Source organism: Halichoerus grypus, chromosome X, assembly GCF_964656455.1.
Source record: "Halichoerus grypus chromosome X, mHalGry1.hap1.1, whole genome shotgun sequence".
Taxonomy (NCBI): Eukaryota; Metazoa; Chordata; class Mammalia; order Carnivora; family Phocidae; genus Halichoerus; species Halichoerus grypus.
In genome coordinates, this window is record NC_135727.1 from 31366417 (window position 1) to 31389740 (window position 23324).

Below are 23324 nucleotides of genomic sequence, written 5' to 3' on the forward strand. Positions count from 1 at the left end.
GGTGTCCAAATCTCTCCCTAGATTTGGGATGTTCTCAGCCATTATTTCTTGAAATAAAAGCTTTCTGTCTCCTTCTCGGACTCTTGAGAGTTCACGGATTGTTTCTTTTGATGCTGTCCCAAAGATCACCCACGTAGACTTCTTTACTCTCATTCTTTTGTCCTTTGTTCTTCTCTGATGAGGTCATTTTAAAGGTCCTGGCTTCTTCTTCCTTTTTTTTTTTTTAAAGATTTATTTATTTATTTTAGAGGGGAGGGGCAGGGGAGAAGGAGAGAGAATCTCAAGCAGACAACCCACTGAGCATGGAGCCCGCGTTCACGACCCTGAGACTGTGACCCGAGCCTGAACCAAGAGTCGGATGCTTAACCGACCGAGCCACGCATGTATCCCATCAAAGGTCCTGGTTTCTAATTCACAGATTAGTTCTTCTGCTTGATCCATTCTGCCGGTAATGCTCTCTGTTGCATTTTTCACTTCATTCATTGTATTCTCCAATGCCAGAATTTGTGTTTTCTTAAAAATTTCTATATTTAACTTCTTGCTGTGTTCTTGTATTGTTTTCCTGATTTCATTGTGTTGTCTTTCTGTTTTATTGCAGCTCATTAAGCTTCTTTAACACAGTTCTTTTGTTTTCTTGATGAGGTAAATTGCAGAGCTCCAGGTCTTTGGCACCGGTTACTAGAAGAGTACTGTGATCCTTTGGTGGTGTCATGTTTCCTTTGTTTTTCCTGTTCTCTGAAGTCTTGCATCTGAAAGTAGCAGCCATCTCCAACCACCTTTACTGACTGACTTTGGGAGAGAAATACCTTCCATCTGCCCTGCTAGGGAGTCTGCGGCTTTCCCAGACCCACTAGGGATATCCCTGCTTCACACTTCATGCTCCCCTTTGTGGCAGATTCCTTAAGCTTGTATGCCTTCTCTCCATCATGCAACACACCAGGCTGGGTGCTAACAGCTCCCTTTTGCTCTGTCAAGGGTGATGCTAAAGCTCAAGTCTGTGGTCCCTTAGTGGCCTACAGATTCTGGATGGCTCTCTGGTCGTCTGCCAAAGCTTGCTCTCTCCACCCATCAGGAGAACACACAGGGAGCCGGCTATAGGATAAAGGAGTATGGGGTGTAGATGCACAGAGTACGGAGAGTGCCTGTGGGCTAGATGGGGCGGGAGGGGGGTGGAATCCATGAGCTAAGTGTCCCTAGTGCCTTGTTGGCAGGGTTCTGAATGGGGCCTGCAAGGCAGCTAGTAGGATCCCTGTCTTTTTAGTGTCCTCTAGGAGTTCTATCTGCATCACTCCCCGCCTCTTCCTGCCGCCAGTCATGTGGCTCCTGAGCCAGGACTCTGGCGGGGCAAGAGAGAAATAGGCCTCTTTGGCAGGTCCTGTACTGCTGGGGAAGCCAGGTGCCCATTCACAGCCTCTCACTTTTTCCCACTGAAGAAATCGTGGGTGAGAAGGTCTCTCTTGGCACTGAGCTGTGCCACCTCGAGGAAGGGGGCGCCTGAGTCAAGTCAAACTGGTCCTCTTACCCTCCCCAAGGCATCCGAACTTGTATCTGTTTTGCTCCAAAGGCATGCTAGAACATCTCAACTGGACCCCTGGACTTGCACCCAGGTCCTCTCATCTGTGGATGACTGTCTAAGGCAGTGTTCTCCAGGGGCTCTCAGACCGCAGCTGAGAAGGGCTAGGGCCTGCTAGGGGACCAAGGTCCGACTGCCCGTTACCTAACGTATGGGTGGGATTCCTCCCCAGGCCCCTGGGCACACGGTGCTGGATCCCACAGCTCCCACAGAGGCACTTTTGTCCACAGAGAGATGCCCAACTGTAGGAGGGGAGGGTATACAAACAAGGGACACCTTATTTGGCCATCTTGCTGATGTGCTAACTGCCTTTTAATACCAAAGTATTGGTGCATGAAAGTGGCTACAGAGATATCACTGGTGGGCAGTATTTGTGAAGCTGAGAGAGATGAGGGGAAAACAAATGATCTCTATTAACCCGAGCTTCTCATAAGCCCTGAGAAGAATTTAATCGGTGGCAATCTTCCAGGGAGACAGTCTTGAAAAAATAAACACTGGGCATCAGGCCTGGCCCTGTACTATTTAACTTATTCTTGTGCTCTTAATGGAAGCAGAAGGCAAAATGAATAATCCAGTTTTCTTCTATAACAACTTCTGTTTAACACGGAATGGGGCTAAAGGTGAACATAGTTTTCGGAGCTCAATGACATCAAGCTACAAACATAAAAACTCTCGCGCTAATGGAAATCCTCCCTGTCTCTAAGAGCAGAAATATCTTACTTTTTCGATGAAGAAACTCTGCAACCAAAGCGGCCACGTGGACATAACACATTGCTGCCTGAAAAAGGAGGACAAAGAAAGAACGGTCAGCCCGTGTTCCAGGGTTTTTGCAGGATTGTGCTTAGAACAAAGTCTGAAGTCGTCACCTCTGAAAAATCTCCATTCTTTATATGAATCTTGGCCATGCTATCGAGCCAGGTTTTCCTGAGCTCTGGGGTGCTTGCATAGGACTTGGCCAAGCTATACTGGAGATCAATGAGCATTTCAGGATCTTTCTCATGCTCCTTCATTTGAGCAGTGGCCATAAGAACAGTACGGATTCTCTTGGTCAAGTCTTTGACTTCTGTGGGAAAAGCAGTTGCCTAATTTCAAAACAAACAAACAAAAGACATGTTCATTAATATTATCAATGTCCTCTAAGCCTTGGCATCCAATTCTGGGAATAACGTGATTTATATTCCTGGTTACGGTTCTTGGTATTTGGTTCTTGGTATATTACATGTCTGAAGAGCTTTATTTTTTTTTTAAGTAGGCTCCAAGCACAGCATGGAGCCCAACACAGGGCTTGAACTCAGAGGTCTTGATCTCAGTTAGGTCTTGATCTCAAGAAGAGATCTTGATCTCTTGAGATCAAGACCTAACTGAGATCAAGAGCCGGACACTTAACTGACTGAGCCACCCAGGCGCCCCTAAAGAGCTTTAAATTAATTCTTTTTAAAAGGTCCAACTAGCTCAGGCTTCAAAGGCTGAAGGCAGTGTGCTCACAATACATAAAAGCATGGATTCTGGAACCAGACTACCCGGCTCTGAACTCTAGCTTGTCCACTGTAAATTCCATGGCCACGAGAATTATTTGCCATTATTGTGTAATTTCAGTTACAAGAGTAACTAAAAACTGACAGCTTACTATGTATCAGGCAATGGTCTAAGTGCCTTACATGTTTTAATTTTTCCAGCAACCCTATGAAATAGGTACTGTTATAATTCATTTAACCAATGGGAAAACTGAGGCACACCGCAGTTAAATAGCTCGGCCTAAGTGTCACAGTTGGTTAAGTGGCAGGGACAGGATTTATGCCCAGACATCCTGGCTCCAGGGCTAGTGATCTCAGCCACTCTCCCACACAGACAGGCATACCTATCCCATCCACCAATTACCATATACACTCAGGTAAAAACCATACTGCAAACATTTCCACTTCTACAACTAAAAGGTTATGAATCACAGAACACTCTAAAGAATTTACTAGCTTCTCTCGGAGTGTTGTTTTGTTCTCCAAACCCACTAAGTTACAGTTTCCTCTTATCCCAGCCACTATTAAGAAAGTACTATCACTTCCTCTTAACCCCAGTGGACTAATCACGATTACCTGTAGGATTCGGAGAAGATGAGTGAGGGACAAGTACAGGGGTTAGGGAGCTTTCCAATGTGAATATAACCAAATGTGGAGGAAATGGTTCTTAAAAGTGCTTTCTTGATCCCTTTAAAAATAATAATTATGTCCAATAAGGTTCCTTTTTTTTTTTTAACTTTTATTCAAATTCAATTAGCCAACATACAGTACATCCTTAGTTTCAGATTAAAGTTTCTTCTTATACCCCAGTAGCAATTTTATTTACTGGGGTAAAGGCACACCTTGTTGTCACAGGGTTTATTGGTGATGACAGCCTTACCGGAATACAACTAAGAAATGAGTCATGACAAAGAGTTCTTATCAAGGTCAGCCACAGTAGAGCTCTTTTCCACAGTAGAGCTCATTTACTTTGAAAAAGATGCTAATCCAACTTTTACATAACATAGAATTAAGAATGGTAATAACTGGTAAAAATAAATTTCAGGGTAGAAGATCCTAAATGACAAATTGTTTCTGTGCTCATGGGATTAGTTGGAACATATACTGATCTCGCAGAGAACCAGTAGAACTGGCTGAAAAGCAAACTTTCCCAGCTGGAGAAGGGCTGGTACTACTCAGTGGGTTTTTTTGTTTTGTTTTGTTTTTTGTTTTTTTCAGTCTAAGCAACATTCCTATGGGAATAATTTTTTTTGGTACATAGATTCTACATGTCCTAAACATCAAGTATGCTGTGACTGGGAGCTTTTTTTTTTTTTTCCTTCCAGTTTTTTTTATACAATATTGTTAAATTATCCTGGAGGATGGATGACCTTTCCCAAGAATGGGGATGATCCCTCCGGGAGGGAAAGTCTTCTATTGGCAAAAGATTCGTCTTCCCTTGCACACATGCATCACTGAAGATCAGGACATGTTCTCCGTGCAACAAGACAAATGCATTTTTACAATGTTATAGGTTGTGAGTGTACAGGTAAGAAAGAGGGATGGTGGTCAGGGTCTTGGGCTCAGCCTCAGCCAGCTGGTACCTAAGAACAACAGGATTGGGCTTGGGTTTTCCAATCCACATCTAGGGCAAGCCGTAATCAGTGAACAGAGGATTCCTGAAACCCAGTGCTTCAGTAACCAATATCATAAATAGTAATAACTCTCAAAAAAGAAGGTTGCTAGAGTGGAGGGGGGTGAGAGGGATGGAGTGGCTGGGTGATGGACATTGGGGAGGGTATGTGTTGTGGTGAGCCCTGTGTATTGCATAAGACTGATGAATCACAGACCTGCACCCCTGAAACAAATAATACATTATATGTTAATAATAAAAAAAATAAATAAAAATAAAAAAGAAGCCATCTGTTTTCTGAGCAAGTTTGGAAATCAAGCTCAGAAAAAAATTCCAATCCCACTAGCTGTAATAGCTCTGTATAACAGTATAGTCATTCCTCCATCCAGTCGGATAATTTTGGGAAGATGTACTACGTACCAGGCCGTGTTCTGGGTGCTGGAGACGCAGGCCTGTACGAGACAAAGCCCACGTCCTATACACTCGACACCAGCAAGTGTTGTGAATCCAATGACAGTGTAACGAGAGGAGTGTCAACTTCTCTGCCACGGAAGGTGGTTCTAGTTTACTCCTTGCAGTGAGAACATACCTTCATGGGTCTGTCACTGTTTGCAAAATTGTTGATAATGAATAGAGACTCCTGAAATCGCGATCCTCCGCTTAGCGCCACGTCGGCTATCAGCTGGCTCACCGCGATTATGATCTGTGGGAAGAAGCACACACTGTTTCTCGAATGTCTTTTGAACAAATGCTGCTTATTTTCATCATTGTGGAAGCCCATAAGCACCCGTATGAAATGTTCCTTTTAAAAATGCTGCACTGGGCACCTGGGTGGCTCAGTCAGTTGAGCGTCTGCCTTAGGGTCAGGTCATGATCTCAGGGTCCTGGGATCGAGCCCCGCGTCGGGCTCCCTGCTCAGCGGGGACCCTGCTTGTCCCTCTACCACTCCCCCTACTCATGCTTTTTCTCTCTCTCAAATAAAATCTTAAAAAAATTAAAATAAAATAGGGGCGCCTGGGTGGCTCAGTTGGTTAAGCAACTGCCTTCGGCTCAGGTCATGATCCTGAAGTCCCGGGATCGAGTCGCGCATCGGACTCCCTGCTCAGTGGGGAGTCTGCTTCTCCCTCTGATCCTCCCCCTTTCATGCTCTCTGTCTCCCATTCTCTCTCTCAGATAAATAAAAAAAAAAAAAAAAAAAATCTAAAAAAAAAAAAAAAAAAATTAAAATAAAATAAAAATGCTACACTGTTCCATCATAATCTGTTTTCTTCATACATGAAGGGTTTAAATTCTTCTAGCGAAAGAGCAACTTCAAAAGGTCACAACTGCAAAGTTTATTCAGCCTTTTCTTGGTTAGCGGCGAACAACTGTTCACAAGTCCTAGCACAGCGAGATCTAAAACAGCTTGCAACATCATGAACTGACACGACGGTGGTCAGGTCTCCGCTGGCTAGGTGGTCACCATGGCAAAGCTGGGAATAAATGACATTTCTCTTGGATGGTTTCTCAGTGCCTTTCACTAGTCAATTTCAGCATGCTGGACTCCCGACCGCAGCCCCTCAGCTCCCGTCCTGGTTTCTGACTCGGCTCTCTCCAGTTCAGATGGCAGGATACATTAGGGCCTTAGGGGGTGGTTTGAATCTCTCAAGTTCCCTTGCATGATCGCCTACGTGATTCATACTCCATTGCTGATGGCTGGAGGCTTTACCCCCGCTCACGGGAAGCAGGGTTTTGTGGGAGCTGTGAGTGCAGGCTCTAGAGTCGATTATTCACTGTGGGGCTTTAGGAAAGTTATTTCACCCTCCTGTGCCTCACTGTCCTCATTTGTCCTATGGGGAGGATAACAATACCTACTTGATAGCGCAGTTATGAGAATGAAAGAGATCCTAATTATAATACTAGTTAAGCCTTTATTGAGCACTTACTATGTGCCAGAGATTGTTTTAAGTTTTCACATTTATTAATGCATTTATATTTCAATAAATGACTTGAGAGAATGGATGCTCTGACCCCGAAGAATGGACCTGAATGGGGAATTTCAGGTACACTGGCACGTTTACTGCCGAAGTGTTTTGGGGAAGGCGGTCTTTAAGTGGTGCCTCATAAAAGCACATAGCAGAAGCCCTAACAGGTAATGCTGGCCCTCGTAGCCCTAAGTAACCACGTGGCAGATTTTTATAGGAAGCATCTACCTCTATCAGATTTTCCCATTCCCGATGATGTTTCTAGAAAGCCACTTATGGTTGCTTCCCCGTTTCTAACCCAGGCTCCAATAAAACAACACCAATAGAACAGACTGTGGCAGGGAAGAAGACGGAAATACGACCAAGGATTTCCTAGAGGGCAAAGCTGCCTAGTGAGTCAAGAAGTCCCATCTGTGGTCTGGCTCAGAGTGGTTTCATCCAACAAGCAAAAGAAATGTAGACGTTAAATGACAACTACCACGCACTAAGTGTCCCTTACACACATGCCAGGCACAGTGCCCGACACTACACACACTTTCTGTTCGGCCCTCATGGTAACCCAGCAAGGTGAACCACACCTGCCTCATTTTACAGATAAGGCAAAAGTTGAAGACAGACTGAGTCCCTTGCCTAGGGTCACACAGTAAGTAAGGAGCTGAACTGGGATTTAAACCCAGGTGGGGGGGGCGCCTGGGGGGAGCTCAGTTGGTGAAGCGCTTGCCTTCTGCTGGGGTCATGCATCTCAGGGTCCTGGGATCGAGCCCCGCGTCGGACTCCCTGCTCAGCGGGAAGCCTGCTTCTCCCTCTGCCTCTGCCCCTTCCCCCCGCTCATGCTCTATCTTTCTTTTTCTCCCAAATAAATAAATAAAATCTTTAAAAAAAAAAGAAAGAACAGGAGCTTTGATTTTCACAGACCTGAAGATGTGTCCTCAAAAAGGTTTTCCTTTTGGTATACTCAAAGTTGTTTCTCATCAGAAGGTACAAAAGTGCAGATGCTTCATTCCTGGTTGAGCTAATCTTCGAGGTGCAGCACTTTAAAACCTCATAGCAAAATGCAGCACACATGTTCACCCTTCCCTTGAAAAAGGCTGAGGGAAACTAAAGAACAGCAAAAACATAAGTAAGTATCTGAAAACCCAATCACAAAAATCAATCAACTATCAAATGCCTACTAGTAGATTCTCACTCAAAACTGTACTGGGTGCTGGCGTGCCTGGGTGGCTCAGTCGGTTAAGCATCTGCTTTTGGCTTGGGTCATGATCCCGGGGTTCAGGGATCGGCCCGAGTCCGGCTGCTCAGCCAGGAGCCTGCTTCTCCCTCTCCCTCTGCCCTTCCCTGCCTCCCCTGCCCCACCGCCCCGCTCATGCTCGCTTGGCCTCTCTCACTTGCTCTTTCTCTCAAGCAAATAAATTAAACCCTTAAAAAAAAATAACAGAACAATTCAAGTCCGTATACAGGTCACTACCAAAATGTGCGGTACTGACTATAAATGCAACAGGTCTGAGAAGAGCTCATGATGCTCTGGAAAAGATGATGAGTAGGTTCTTGATAATATGTATTAACTTAATGAATGGCTGAGATGATGAATGATTGATGGGTGTCAGTTTGGGCTCTGAAAATGGGAAGGACAATCTGCATTGCTTCCCCTTTTCCTTTCTATTTAAACAGTTCCTTACATTATGAGCTCCCAAATGCTGAGAAAATTATACTGGGAATCTATCCATCAAGTAAAGTCGATCTTTTAACAAAATGAGGTAGAGGTGAAGTGTACACCCACAAACATGCGCGTGCATCTTCTACTCATAAACAGTGTTGAGTAAAATACATTTTGGCATTAGAAAGCAAGTACAAAAGTGATGCAAATCGTCAAAACAGCCAAGTGGCTATTACTGTGAAAAGGTATTCAGTCTTCTTTGTGGAAGATAAACTGTTCATACGACATCGGCTGGATACAATCTCCCATGCTTCCATGCCGAGGCAAGCAAGTAGTAAGTTGCTTCAAGTGTACACGATGGATTTTTTCAGGGAGTGTGAAGCTAGAGCGCCACCCTTTCAAAATTATTCCTTGGGAATCTTCAGTTTAACTAGGAAGTTCCATGTTACAGGAACACTTTTTTTTTTTTTTTTAAGAGTAATCTCTACACCCAATGTGGGGCTCAAACTCATGACTCCGAGATCGAGAGTCACATGTTCTACTGACTAAGCCAGCCAGGACTCCCAGGAATCTACTCCTTTTTATCACCTTAACACCAAGTGCCAAGGTGCAGGGCAGATAATGAATGTTTAATGACTGCTTTTTGAGTAGCAGTTGGGAAAGCTCATCAACAGTTTCACCAGATTAGACCAAATCTTGCTGGGCAAGATACTCTAGTATGAAAATAAAGGTGTAAGGGAGGGCCTGGGGGTAGCGTAGTTAATCCACTCTAATTAGCCTCTAACTCCACCATACTTCCCTCAGTGGGCAATGGCCAAAATCATCAACGACCTCCTAATTGCCAATCCCAAAGGACTCCCTTTCACCTTTATCTTATATTAGACCACTCCAAACCTCATAATAATGTTGAAACTCTTTTCTCCTTTGGCTTCCATGATATCCCTCTTTTTTGCCTTTCTTCCCACTTCTGTGACTGGTCCCCTCTTATCTCTACAGATTTCTTTTCCAGCCCTTCCTAGGTTGTTTTTCCCCAATGTACTGCTCTTCTTGTTCTTCCTCTACATACTCTCCAGGGGAAATTAAACCACACCCATGGCTTCAATTACCACTCATATGCTGATGATCTCCCTAGTTCACTAGGCTCCAGCTGAACTGGGCCTTTCAGTTCCCAGAGTTTTCAGTTCTTTCCCAACTTTGGGTCTTTGCATATGCATGTCCTTTTCCCTAGAGTGTTGTTCTTTGACCTTTTCAAACAGTTGGCCCCTTTGCATATTTCAGGTCTCATTTTAAAAGGGACAAGCCTATCTAAAGTAAGGTATCTCTGGGGCACCTGGGGGGTGGCTCAGTTGGTTAAATGTCCGACTCTTGATTTGGGCTTGGGTCATGATCTCAGGGTTGTGAGATGGAGCCCCGCATGGGGCTCTGCGCTAGGCATGGAGCCTGCTTAAGATTCTCTCTCTCCCTCTTCCTCTGCCCCTCCCCCCGCCCCACTTGTGCACACGCTCGATAAAAAAAACAAAATAAAAATAAAGTAAGGTAGGGGCGCCTGGGTGGCTTAGTTGTTAAGCGTCTGCCTTCGGCTCAGGTCATGATCCTAGGGTCCTGGGATCGAGCCCCGCATCGGGCTCCCTGCTCAGCCAGGAAGCCTGCTTCTCCCTCTCCCACTCCCCCTGCTTGTGTTCCCTCTCTCGCTGTGTCTCTCTCTGTCAAATAAATAAAATCTTTAAAAAAAAAAATAAATAAATAAAGTAAGGTATCTCCTACAAATCATTATTCTCTATCTTAGCACCTTGGTTCCTTCCTAGAACTTATAATTACTATTTTACTTACTTGTTTATTTTCTTTCCCCAACCCCACTAGACTAGAAGTTTCATGAGGGCAGAGACTATGTTTCTTTTGTATCCCCACCATTGTATCTGTAGTACCTGGTACAGTCCCAGAGAAACGGTGTTCAATAAATATAGGATGGATGGATGGATGGATGGATGGATGGATGGATGGATGAATGGATGGATGGATGAATGGATAGATGGATGGATGGATGGATGGGTGGATGGGTGGGTGGGTGGATGATTGATGACTCCAAATCTAGCTTTCTAACCCAGATCTCTCTCCAGAGCAAAGATCTATATATCCAACCACCAACCCTAACAGCTCTAACAGGATGTCCTAAAGGCACCTTAAATTCAACAGGTCCACAAAACAGAACTCATTAACTTTTACCCCAAATGTAGTCTTTTCTCTAGATTTCACATTACCCACCACACTTCACCATCCAATCAGTGAACTGATGACCAAATACCATCAATTCAATTTCTTTACCATGTCTTATGTCTGCCTTTGACTCTCCATCTCCACTGTCACTGTCACTAATACTTTAGGTCCTCATCTCTTATCTAGCTTATTGTAGTAAGCCTTTTTCCTGCGTTTATTTAATATGGCCACCAATCCACTTTCCACACTACTTTTCAGAGTTTTTTCCCCGCCCGCACCAATCTGCTCTTAATACAAATCCAATTGTATTAGTTGGTTTGGTTGTGTTGGTTCCATGCTCCCTGAGGGCTCAAAGATGAAGTCTAACTCCTAAGAGGAGTATATAATCATCTGGTCCCCATTAACCTCTTCAGTCTCATCTCTCGCTCAGTCCATACTAAGTTATATCTCTACCGCTACGGAGAAACTTGTGCTAAATTAGAACATTTCCCTCCTCCTGCCCACCCTCAGTTCCCTGTATAGACTTCTTTTATTCTAGCAGTATTTGTGGATGTGCATGCATATATGTGTGTATGTTTCCCTCTACTGGACAATAAGCCCCTGGACTGTATCCCAGTTAGACACAGTGTCTAACACCAGTAAGTTCCTACCCGGTAACTGTTTGGTCGATGAATTATTTCTGAATCTCTTTCCCTTAGTTGCTTATATCATGCTTGTGTTGAATTCAGTTCTCCACATACTTCTTTATTCAAAAATTATATTAAGGAGGGACGCCTGGGTGGCTCAGTGGGTTAAGCATCTGCCTTTGGCTCAGGTCATAATCCCAGAGTCCTGGGATCAAGTCCGGCATCACTGGGCTCCTTGCACAGCGGGGAGCCTATCTCTCCCTCTACCTCTGCCCCTCCCCCCACTCGTGTTTTCTCTTGCTTGTTCTGCTCTTTCCTCTCTCAAATAAATAAATAATCTTTTAAGAAAATTATATTGGGGTGCCTGGGTGGCTCAGTCGGTTAAGTGTCTGACTTAGGCTCGGGTCATGATCTCAGGGACCAGGGATCGAGCCCCATGTCGGGCTCCCTGCTCAGCGGGGGGTCTGCTTCTCCCTCTCCCTCTGCCCCTCTGCTCGTGCTCTCTCTCTCCCAAATAAATAAATAAAATCTTAAAAAAAATTTAAAAATAATAAAAAAATTATATTAAGGAGTGGCAATTAAAAAACAACCTCCAAATCCACCCAAGTTCTACATTGAGTAAATGCAATAAGCCACCATACAAATAATGATGACAAAAAAGTTTTCCAGGCTCAGCTATTCCACTACACAAATCAGTTAATTGAATTTCTTTGTCTTGTTGGAGTTTCATACCAGAGCAGAGGCCTCGACTATAGCTTTCCGTAATTGTAACTCCATCCTGGTTTATGATGCTTTTTATTACGTTTAAAAGCTATCAGAAACAGACCAGAAATAAATTTTGGCTGTTTCAGTCAGATTTATTCCTAAAAGCCTGCTCTGAGGTTTGTGTTGAGATGAGGTAAGCAGCCTGAACATTTAGAGCCCGCAGACACAATTAGCATTGGAAGGCAGAATTCCTTCGTCCAAACTCGTATCGAGTGCCTACCATTTGCAGGCTATGATACAAGACCCTGGGGTTACACAGCCTGGTCTCCGCTTTCCACGGGCTTATACGGGAGCACGCAGATTAACTTCTATATCCTCGGCATGAGAGTACTTTCAAAAAGAAGCAAACTAGAAGAAAAACTGTTGAGGTTGGTAATCTGAAAATGACACTTTTCATAGGAGCCTGCTGAAAGGGGGAAGGAATGGCGATGTGAAATAAAAAGCATGTTCGGACTTCACGGGGTTCTTGGTTGGGCCATCTTCGTGTATTTTGCTGTTCTGCACCCGTACTTGCAAGGGCTGTACTTAACAGCTTCGTGACCTGAGGTTCGTGGATGTCATTCCAGGGGCCCGCATTGCCCTCTTACCTGCCTGCCACGGAGGGAGCCCGCTCGCAGCTATAAAGCTGTCCTCCTTACCTTACTGATGAAAGCTCGCAGTGAGGCAAAAACATGTTTCAGCGACACTTCAGACTGTCCATTTTTAAGGAAAGCCAGATGAATATCAAATACTTTTTTCATTAATGGGTTGTGGCCGTCGTTATTTAAAAGTTGACTCTACAAAATATGAAAAAAAATACATTTTGGGACACCTGGGTGGCTCAGTTGGGGAAGCGTCTGCCTTCGGCTTAGGTCATGAGCTCAGGGTTGTAAGATCCAGCCCCAAGTGGGCTCCATGCTGGGCGTGGGGTCTGCTTAAGACTCTCTTTTTCTCTCCCTCTGTCCCTCCCCTGCCCACTCTCAAAAAAAAGTAAACCTGGAGGGCTGAAGCAATTAACTGCATTACATAGAAAAGAGGGAAGAAAATAATTGATTGTAACTCAGGGGAAAGCAAGCAAGATTTTTCACTTTTGAGCTCTCCCGCTAATGTTACATTATGTGAGTTACATAATTTTTACTCTTCAAAGCACTCTCCTATTATCTCATTTTACTCCCTCGACAACCCTGCGAGATCATGGCTTTTACCTTCTTCTTTTTAAAATCCTAGCAATGCCGATTGGTGTTGAGAGGCAAACATCCGAGAAAAAGCACTGAACGCCTGGCCAGGGAAGCCAGCCAGCCTGCCTGGGCATCGTCAAGCCTGACAAAATACCTCATCACCAAGGGTATTTGGGCACACCGGTTCAATCTTAATTCGAGCTAAAAATTACTGGCTAGATTAATAAAAGTGTGACAGAAAACGGGTTTTAAACACACACACAAAAATCAAACAGCAGAAGTTCAGAGGTAGAAGGAAGCTTAAGAGCAAATGAGTCCAAACCCCTCCCTTTATGGATGTGGCAAGGGAGTCTCCGCGAATTCCCAAGGTCACACGGTAGCCAAATGAGGTCTGTCATCCAAGTTTCTGGACTGTTCATTTGGGGCTTTTTCACCGCATTACGCGTCCTCTGACTAATTAATTTGTGTATAATGTTTTCTTTATGACACCAACTGGATTCTGACTTCTCATCTTTACCTTGAAGCACTGGGTGAAAAAGGAGATGGTATCCAGCACCGTTAAGCAAACTTCAGTAGCAGTGTTGCCTTCAAGAAGTGCCTGATGGAAAATGTCTGCTTCGCTGGTTGCAGAGCCTAAGATTAAAGAAAAAAAAAAAAAAAGGTAAATTAAAACTGCCCAACGCAGAGAATCACGTGACAGTTTGGAATGATTCCCCCCCCCCCCAAAGACTCAGAGAGAGATGGGCAAGAAGGAGGCTCTCAATATCCGCGGACCTAATGAGCTTCACTGTATTTATTCCTTAATCAAATATGAGCCTGGTTAATCAATTCCACTCATTCTTACTTCAGCTCTGTATCAACAGCTCTGCAACACATAATTAGGTGTCTCCGCTTCTTTGGAGACAAGATTTCAGGGATGAACTCGGGCGATGTAACTAGGGGATAACGATGGTGATGTAACTAGGAACAGAGGAAACTAGGTGTGCAAAAATGAGAAATCGTAGACAGTAGGCGACATCACATACGGTGGTGCCCTATGGCCAGATGTTTCTAATTATGCCAATGTTAGGGGACTTGTTTCTACATCAGAAGAAAAACCAAACATCTGGGCCAACCGAAGGAAGTAGGACCATTACATTTTTACAAGTGACAAGAGCAAAGCCGAAGGCTGTAAAACTTGCATTTTTTTTGAAGTTCTTGAGTCTATTATTAGCTCAGGGTCCATCTGCTCAAGACATTTGTTTTTATTATTAGTCCTTATCACAAAGCCTGTTTGGCTGGCTCCAGAGGACTATATGGAAATGAAAGATTTCTCATTGACTTTTTATTAATATTTGCTTTTCAGAGGATAGCTTCCATTTATATAACCCTCTAGCTTTCCCTGGCTGGTCAACATTTCTCTCCTTGTCCTATTTTCCTTGTCAATACTTCAATACATGTGCAATATACCTTTGTCAAAATAGTATTTACAGTTCTTTCATTTCTGCAGTCAGCTCAGCGGGTGTAATCCCTTAAAATCATTGAATGAACAGATATTATATATACTAAAACAAGTATTATAGATACTATTACATTAAGATGCCATTATTTGCATTGAAGTTTAACAGTAGGAATGAAGGATATCCAGTGTAAAATAATATGATGACAACAGCAATTCAGTGGGAAAAAACTAGTTTCTTTAATACTGAACTAAGAGAAAAACCACCATCACCGAAAAACCGCTGGAAAATCCACGCATATTTTATGAGATATTCCTGTATGATGAAAAGATTGTAAATAAACACAGAGATATGCAAATACATCCATGTATGTGAAGTCATTTCCAATCGTATTGGTGATTTAAGCTAGAATTTCTTCAAGGTTACATAGCATTACATGTATGTTTCAAATGGGTAGACTACCCACATTTTCACTTACTGTGATTAAGTGTAAACGAACTTTCCAGGCTGCTAAGATGCTGAAGTCGGGCCTGCATTACCCCTGATCTGTTTCGAAGAGCTGGCATGGTTTGCGATTTTCGGTCTATTCCAAAGTGCTTTGACAGCCAGGCATCGTGCACCCTAAAATAAATTTTAAAGTTAGGAAATGGAGTACTCTTCATACTAGATCTCAATGTTATTAAAAAAAAAACTTAATAAATGATTAGGTTTCCACATAAACAGTATACTGTGTTCAATATTCTATCTACTATTACTTGGCTTAAATGAGGCAGCACTGGAAATTGTATGAAGTTTTAGTGTATATTTAAAAGAGCTTTTGCGGGGTGCCTGGGTGGCTCAGTCGTTAAGCGTCTGCCTTTGGCTCAGGTCATGATCCCAGGGTCCTGGGATCGAGCCCCGCATTGGGCTCCCTGCTCCATGGGAAGCCTGCTTCTCTCTCTCTCCCACTCCCCCACTTGTGTTCCTGCTCTCGCTATCTCTCTGTCAAATGAATAAATAAAATCTTTAAAAATAAATAAATAAATAAAAGAGCTTTTGCTATGAGAATATAACTAAGGAATTTAGAAAAAGCTTCTTCCTTCCCTTTTTTTTTTTTTTTTTTTTAAAGATTTTATTTATTTATTTGAGAGAGGATGAGAGGAGAGAGAGAGCACATGAGAGGGGGGAGGGTCAGAGGGAGAAGCAGGCTCGATCCCGGGACTCCAGGACCATGACCTGAGCCGAAGGCAGTCGCTTAACCAACTGAGCCACCCAGGCGCCCCCTTCTCTCCTTCTCCTCAAAAAAATCAGAGTCAAGTGGCCAACACTCCATAAGATGCAGTCTTTTCTCAAAAGGCAAGGAAGGAAGGGCCAGAGTCACAGAAAATTGTGGGAGGGATACTCAGAGTGGAAATGAGGATGTGGAGTATTCCTGGGGTTGGATGTGCAAGAAGGAATGCCTATCTAATCTGTTTCTGGCCTGGAGTTAAACCTGGATCAGACATGTTTTAAACATGTCTGTTACTAGGATGTGTCAACTTCTGTTTTCCTTCAGTTTAAAGATTCCATTAAAAAAAAAAAATTACAGCTGGGTCATATGGCAACTCAGGAAGAAAAAGAGTTTGTCCATCCTCTAGTAAATGGAGTGGGAGAACAGGGAGAATCGTAGAGGTTAAGGCTCAGGGTGGTAGTCACCATGCCGACTCCGAGTCACGGGGAAAGGCAGCGGACATGGTCACCTGAATTACCCATTATTAGGATGTTCCCGACACTCAGCAATAAACTCCGTCCAAAGTGCCCCTTTAGTTTTTGGAAGTGCCATGACATTTAATTTTTAAAAAAGGACACTTTATTTGAGCTCCTTAACTCTACCCCCTAAAAATAGATCTTACTGAAATAAGGAATCTTTTCCTTAGGGTCCCTCAAACATGTTTTGAAGTATTTATTTCATTAAAACTTAGGTGGCAAGGGGCGCCTGGGTGGCTCAGTCGTTAAGCGTCTGTCTTCCGCTCAGGTCATGGTCCCAGGGTCCTGGGATCGAGCCCCGCATCAGGCTCCCTGCTCAGCGGGAAGCCTGCTTCTCCCTCTCCCACTCCCCCTGCTTGTGTTCCCTCTCTCGCTGTGTCTCTCTCTTGTCAAATAAATAAATAAAATCTTAAAAAAAAAAATGCTAAAAAAGACTTAGGTGGCAAAAAGAAGAGAACAGCTAATAGAGAGTGCACGTCCCAGCTGCTATTGTGGCTTCCTATTTACCTTAGCAACTGAAGTCAATATTGACAGGTTGTTGATAAAAGTAGAGACCTTACAGTTGTTCCCTCTTGATGACTTCCTGCCTTCCCCTGGATCTAGGCCCTTTCTTGCCTCAAGCACCCGTTCTAGGATTAGAACCGAAGCTCCGCATAGCAGGCTAGCGACTACCCTTTGGGAAACTTAAAAATATGTCAGTTCACACCAGTTTAATTTACAGTTTGAGTTGAGACATGTTAAATAAATCATGGGTAACTTCAGGTTAATGCAAAATGAAGAATCTAGGTTTTACATGGCATGATCAAGACTGCCACCTGTTGGAAGGAAGGGAAAAAAGTGGAACTTGGAACGGGAATTACCTTGCTATGTTTCTTTTCCCCATATATCTAAAGTGAAACAAACACACTCTAGAAAGAAAAACAACAGCATGGTTAGTAAGATATTGCCACGCTTTGCATTTTAACAAGTAATATTTGAAAACTCATGCGTTACAAAGAATGGCCTACTTAAACCATATTGCAATAATAAGCTTTTGGTATACGGACATATACATATAACCACTTGTGGGCTTGCCATGTTATATCTTTCTAGATTTATTTGCCACAACTACATTAGAAACAAAAAGCTCCATGTCTTCACATACAATTCAACGACATTTAAAAAGCCTGTCAATGCAAATGGTGATTCTACATCGTGCTCAATAATGTTTCATAGCAAAGATCTCTAGCTTAGCCATTAATACCTAAAAAAAAAAAAAAAAAAGTTTCTTAAGCCCTAAAAATTGGAGCAATTGCTATATTTTTATAATGGCATTAAAATACTTTCTATTATTCAGAAATCTCAAACACATCCAGAAGTTGGGAGGATAGCATACTAAACTCCCACGTACCCGGCACGCACCAGCTTCAACGGTTATCAGCTTAGGGCCATTCTTGTTTATCCTCTACTCTGAACAGGTGCCCTCCCTCCCTCCACCCTCCCTACCTCCTGTATTTTTTTTGAAGCAAACCCCCAACATCATACATCTTCATTAGTAAATATTATGGTATAGTTTTTAAAAATCGTAACTGCCGTTTTTGTTTGCTGATGTTGTCTGCAAAACTGCACGTACCGATTATCCCCTTTTTGTTTTGAAAGACATGCACATAAAAACATCATTTATGTGTGCTTTTTATTTATTTATTTATTTTTAAAGTAAGCTCTGCGCCCAACCTGGGGCTTGAACTCACGACCCTGAGATCAAGAGTCGCATGCTCTACCGACTGAGCCAGCCAGGAGCCCCTGTGTGCTATTTATCTAAAAATTTCTTAGATTTCATTCTAATTTTTCTTTTAGCTTTCAGTAAGGATTACAGATAGCTCAGCAAACAATCTAGGACAACTTCCCACCTCTACCTAGGAAACAAGACTGGATTTTCCCCCAACTGCCTTGGAATGGAGATATATATATATATATGCATTTCTGACGCCAGTAGAATTAGCTCTACAGAGGAGTATAAATTCTACATTCCAGTCATTGAAGCTGCTCCATTAAGCCAGCATCTGCTCCAAATGAATGCTTTTGGACAGCTGATGCCACTTCTAGTTTTCCAGATCACAGCAAGACTGCTGCTGGGCTGAACAATGGTCTATTATTAGCTAATTTCTCTGATATCATAAGTATTCCATCTCCACGTTTTCTTCCATCTGTGTGAAGAACCTGGTGTGCTAGCCTCAATGCTACCAAAATAGTTGAGTATTTCCTATGTTATTGGCAAATAAGCTGTTGGGAAAAAAAGGTAATATTTTATCCCCCAAATAAGGAGAAAATTTATGAAAATAAATTAATATAACTTACTCTAGAAGTATGAGAATGTTTATGAGCTCCTGAGGAGATACTTTATTCCAGTAAGTTAAGAGAGTATCTGAAAATGGAATAAATAAAGTGGTGGATCTTGAAATAAGTAAACAGCACAGTGCACCCCACCCAAAGTACCAATAACCTAGCTTCAACAACCATCAACTCACAGCCGGGTGGTTCATCTATATCCTCTCCCAGCTCATTGTTCAATACACACACTGTATTTGTTTGAATTAATTCCAAATGTACTGCTTTATCTGTAATTATTTTAACAATTATTTTTATTTACTTTGTAAATATTCTTTTGGATGGCTGATACTAATCTTGATATCATCCCTGAGGGCAGAGGAAGGGAAAGAGACCTGGAGTTTTTAATGAACTTCCTAAAATTTTATGCAACACGGTGTGCTTATGTGTACACGGTGTGCTTATGCGTACTTTTTCCAAAGGGAGGGTCAAGTACCTTTGCCTGCTACTCAAAGGGCTCTGTGAACCAAAAAGTTTGAGAACTTTAAACTTTAGAAGAAGAGTTTTTGTTTTTTTCCTCTTTGCCTTTGCATTATAAACTCCGAAGTCCTGGTATTATGTAAATACACACACACACACACACACACACACACACACACACACACACAGACTTAAAAACAAAACAACAGGCTGAATGAAAATGGAGTTGCTTATGCTAAGCCCCACATCACCAAACCAAGACAATTACAGTTTCCGCTCTCCCAGGAATGGAATCTTAAACCAGTCAATTAGGAATCATCTGATCAGCACTAGTAATGTAATCTGCCTGACAGAGCCCAGGCATCCCTTAAACAAAAGTGACTTTGCAATAACCAACCCACTTTCTTTCTCTGTATAAACTGCCTTGCTCCAACTCCCTTCTACCGCTAAAAGTCTTTCATTTTGTACAGCTCCTCAGGACTTCTTTCTGTCTGCTAGACTGGATACTACCGGATTCTAATCAATTTTTGCTCAAATAAACTCTTAAAAACGTGCCTGTTTATCTTTTAACCAAATGTCCACACGCATATATCGAACTATTCCAGATATAAAAGTCCCTTAAATCTATCACATATACTTCTCTTTTGACTTGCTTCTTTACTTCCAACATAGTGATTTACTGAGATAAAAAAAAAAAAGAAAAAAATACTGCTGCCACTTAACTCTCCATTCTTTTTTCATTTAATTTTTTAAAAAAGATTTTATTTTAAAGTAATCTCTATACCCAAAGTGGGGCTAGAACTCAACTCCGAGATCCTGCCGCATGCTCTACCCACTGAGCCAGACAGGTGCCCCTCTCCATTCCCTTTTTATGCTACTCAGATATAGCTAATGGTGCCAGTAGCTCTTAAACACAAACATGTTACAGGTATCACAAAAGTGGTAAATGACAAAACTGCCAACGCAGCTAACAACCTGGGCGAGATAGGGATGGAAGACTAGGCGATGGTGGCTATACGGAGGGGGGTGGGAGAGGGAGGAATGTAGGGATTTTGACTTTACTTCCAACTGTTTTTAAAGCCACGAGTGTTGATAATTTCCCAAACACTGATCCTCAAGAATAAAAATGCTAACATGGCATCAAGTTAGACTTGTTTTAAAAAATAAAGCGAACAGGGACTTCCGGTCTCCCCCCCCCCACTCCTGCTTTTGAATGCCCTGCTGCTCAGAGAAGCCCAGATCTCCCAGAAGCCACTGGGTTTCCGGCCTCTCGGCCTCTCGTTGAAGAGCGGCGTGGAGGCGCCATCTTCCCTCTCCCGCGCACCGGCTCTTCCCGCCAGAAGCCTGGTGCCTTCTTTCCGCCCAGAACACCGAGACTTTCTGCCCATCCCTGAACTACGCCTGTGCCAGCCTTGTGCCCAGAGGCAGCTTCGCAGAAGGTCTGTAAAGAGGGTGACGGCCTCATCCTAGCCGCGGCTTAGTTCTAGTCAGCAGCTCCTCCGCCATTTTCTCGGCAACGGCGGTAGTGCTTTCAAGCCGCTGGCCCGTCTCAACCGTTTCCAAATTCTAAATCGGTGAGACATGATGCAGGCAGGGAACATGGGTGAAGGAGACAGGGGCGGTGGTAAGAAACCTTCAGGAAGAGATAAATTACAGTTTAGTGTATGTGACGCGTCGTCCGACGATTTTATGAAAACCTGGCTAATGCTAAAAGAGCTCCACGACAAAGAGCTACACCGTTTACAGGCAAAATTAGACAATTTGAGGAAAGACCGATTGGCAGATGGAAGGTGGATGGGCTCCGTAGCCAAAATTAAAGAGCTGACCGAGCAACAGAAAGTCCTCAATAGCACCATTCATGACTTGCGAGATCAGTTAAATGCAAAAATATGTGACCGCTGTTTGCTGAATGAAACCTACAGGAACACACTACAGAAAGAATTTTATGATATCCAACAACAAAATCTTAAGTTTATTTCTGAGCTTACCGAAGAAAGGAATAGGTTAAGAGAAGAAAATAAAAAGCTTTCTGCAAAACTAAACCTGAATGTGCAGCAATTGCCCCCTTTTTTTTCTGATAGCGATGATGAGGACTTCATTCCCTGTGCTCAAAGGTCTGTGCCAGTTTTTTCGGTCAGGGAGCCTTCCCCAGGATCTCAGGGGCATCTGCCTAACAAATTGATAAAACAATCAAGTACTGAATGGATGAATTCTGGACAAAAGGAACAACAACAAAGTCCAAAGTTTCCGATTCCATTTTACAGTCAGGACCTCTTCGAGGAGCGAGAGATTTCTGAGAAGCTTTCTTCTAATAGCAATAAGGCTACCAGAGAGAGCAGTGCCAATCAGAAGTCACCTGCAGGTTCTCCTTTAACATCTTTCCTTGGTCCTCAAAGGGGGTATGGATTTCAAGATGTTTCAAACCTTCATGAAGACAAGCATGGCCAGCCAAAAAGGAAACACATCTTCACCCAGAATACCTCCACACCAAAGTGTGAAACTCAAATTGACTTCTCTTGGAGCCTTTCCAGTATTTCTCCCACAGAAAACCCCACTATTCAAGTCGTATCTGAAACTTCAGAGGAAAATATGCCTGATTATAATGGAAGTTTATTTCCCCCTTTTACACAGAGTAAGGAAAGATCCCCTTTAAAAACTGTATTTCCTTTGGACTCTACTTTAAAATCAAGTGGGAAAAGATCAAAGAGTGGTATTGCTCATTGCAACACTGGGTTTTCTGTAAGAGATTGCAGCGACCAGACACTTTCCACCAAACAATCCACTGTGAAGAAGAATGCTAATGAATCTACAGGTACAAAGTATGATGCCGATAAGCCTCAAGGTGACACCCAAAGTTTCACCTCGGGGTCTGCAATAAAGAGAAAAGCTAGGATACAGTTAGAAAAAGGGGGAAAGTAGCTTTCCCTCATCCTCTCAAGGAAAATGCTTTTCTTTTACAAGAGGACAGTCCTCCTGTCAATTCGGACTGTGTAACTGATTACCCCTGACTCTGATTCCCTTTCTCAGGAAATAATAAACAAGACAATAAGAACAACAACAAAAAAGTTTGGCAAATGACTAAGACTTTGAAACAGTGAATTATTGCCAGTTAATAAAATATAGCCACAAATAGAAAAGGAAATTCATTCTGTAGAATCTCTGTACTTCTATATAAAAGTGTAGAGGTCTGTCATCTTTTTGTTGAAATTAAGTTGCTACTGTTTATGAACCAATAAAGAAAGCCAAGAGAGGACCTGAAGAGTGTGGACTTATAAGAGTTCAACATTTAAATGCATATAGAGTGACTAAACTATTTACCAGACAAGACAAAGTAACTAGAACACATCCATTGAGAAAGATCCAGAAGCAGATTTTTTCAGAAAAAAATGAATACGACTTTACATGCACAAAAGATAAAGAGAAGATGTGACACGACTGTGTACTGGTTATTAAAAATGTGCTTTTAAAAATCAAAAAGGAAGAGCAGAAGAAAGAAAAATCTAATGAGCAAAAACCAAATATTCAGCAAGCAAGGTCAACATTTACAAGAGGAGCAGAACTATGAAGTTCTCAAGAAACAAAGCAGTTATGGTCTTATCCATGACCTGAAAAAAGCTGCCAGAGGCTTGTCCCTGGTTATCACAGTATGTGGTGTGAGAGTGTGTGTGTATGTGTGCGTGCACACGCACTCTACTGGAGTGGAGATGAGGAGAAGTAGTCAGCTGGGCATCTCCCCCCACTCCTTTCCCCACCCCCTCCCTTTTTTCCTCCCCCTGCCCCCAACTTACTTTCCCTGGGCTGTGGTGGTATTCAACTACTTTTCTTTTTCTGTTGGTTTTTTTTTTTCATGTGGCTCTTAGGCCTTTTTTTTTTTTTAAACAAATTTATTGAGAGAATTCATGGGCCATAAAACCCATTTAAGAAGTGCACAATACAATAGTTTATAGTATTTTTCAAGAGTTGTAAAACCATCACCCCAGTTTTAGAATATTTTCATCACCCTAAAAAGAAACCCCGTGCACATTAGCGGTCACTTTCCATGTTTGCCCACTTTTCACCTCGTGGGAAGAGAAAACCAGTGAGCTGTGGCTGTAGTTGTTAACGGATCCATGATCTCTCAGAATGAAATACCACCGGGGTCAAAAATGATCTCCCTTTATTTCTTTCTTTCCCAAAACAGGGAGGTACATCATAGAGTCTCAATATAATCTTTGATTTTTACCCTAAGTTCTACAGTCTTAGGATTTAAAGATTAGAGTTGTTTTTCTACAGTTTTATTAATACGTTCTAGAAT

The 23324-nt window shown here is 42.7% G+C and overlaps 1 protein-coding gene across 6 annotated transcripts in view; it reads right to left on the reverse strand.

The window, feature by feature from the left end:
• The window catches only part of DOCK11 (dedicator of cytokinesis 11), a 185620-nt gene that overhangs the window by 35751 nt on the left and 126545 nt on the right, over positions 1–23324 (reverse strand). For all 6 annotated transcript variants that reach the window (XM_078064090.1, XM_078064087.1, XM_078064089.1 and 3 more), the window contains 9 exons: positions 18581–18647; positions 17104–17151; positions 14997–15139; positions 13597–13712; positions 12561–12698; positions 7579–7761; positions 5289–5402; positions 2440–2655; positions 2294–2351 (listed from right to left, as the gene is read on the reverse strand). In XM_078064090.1, the coding sequence (XP_077920216.1) occupies positions 2294–2351; positions 2440–2655; positions 5289–5402; positions 7579–7761; positions 12561–12698; positions 13597–13712; positions 14997–15139; positions 17104–17151; positions 18581–18647 (1083 nt within the window). The remainder of the gene's footprint in view (positions 1–2293; positions 2352–2439; positions 2656–5288; positions 5403–7578; positions 7762–12560; positions 12699–13596; positions 13713–14996; positions 15140–17103; positions 17152–18580; positions 18648–23324) is intronic.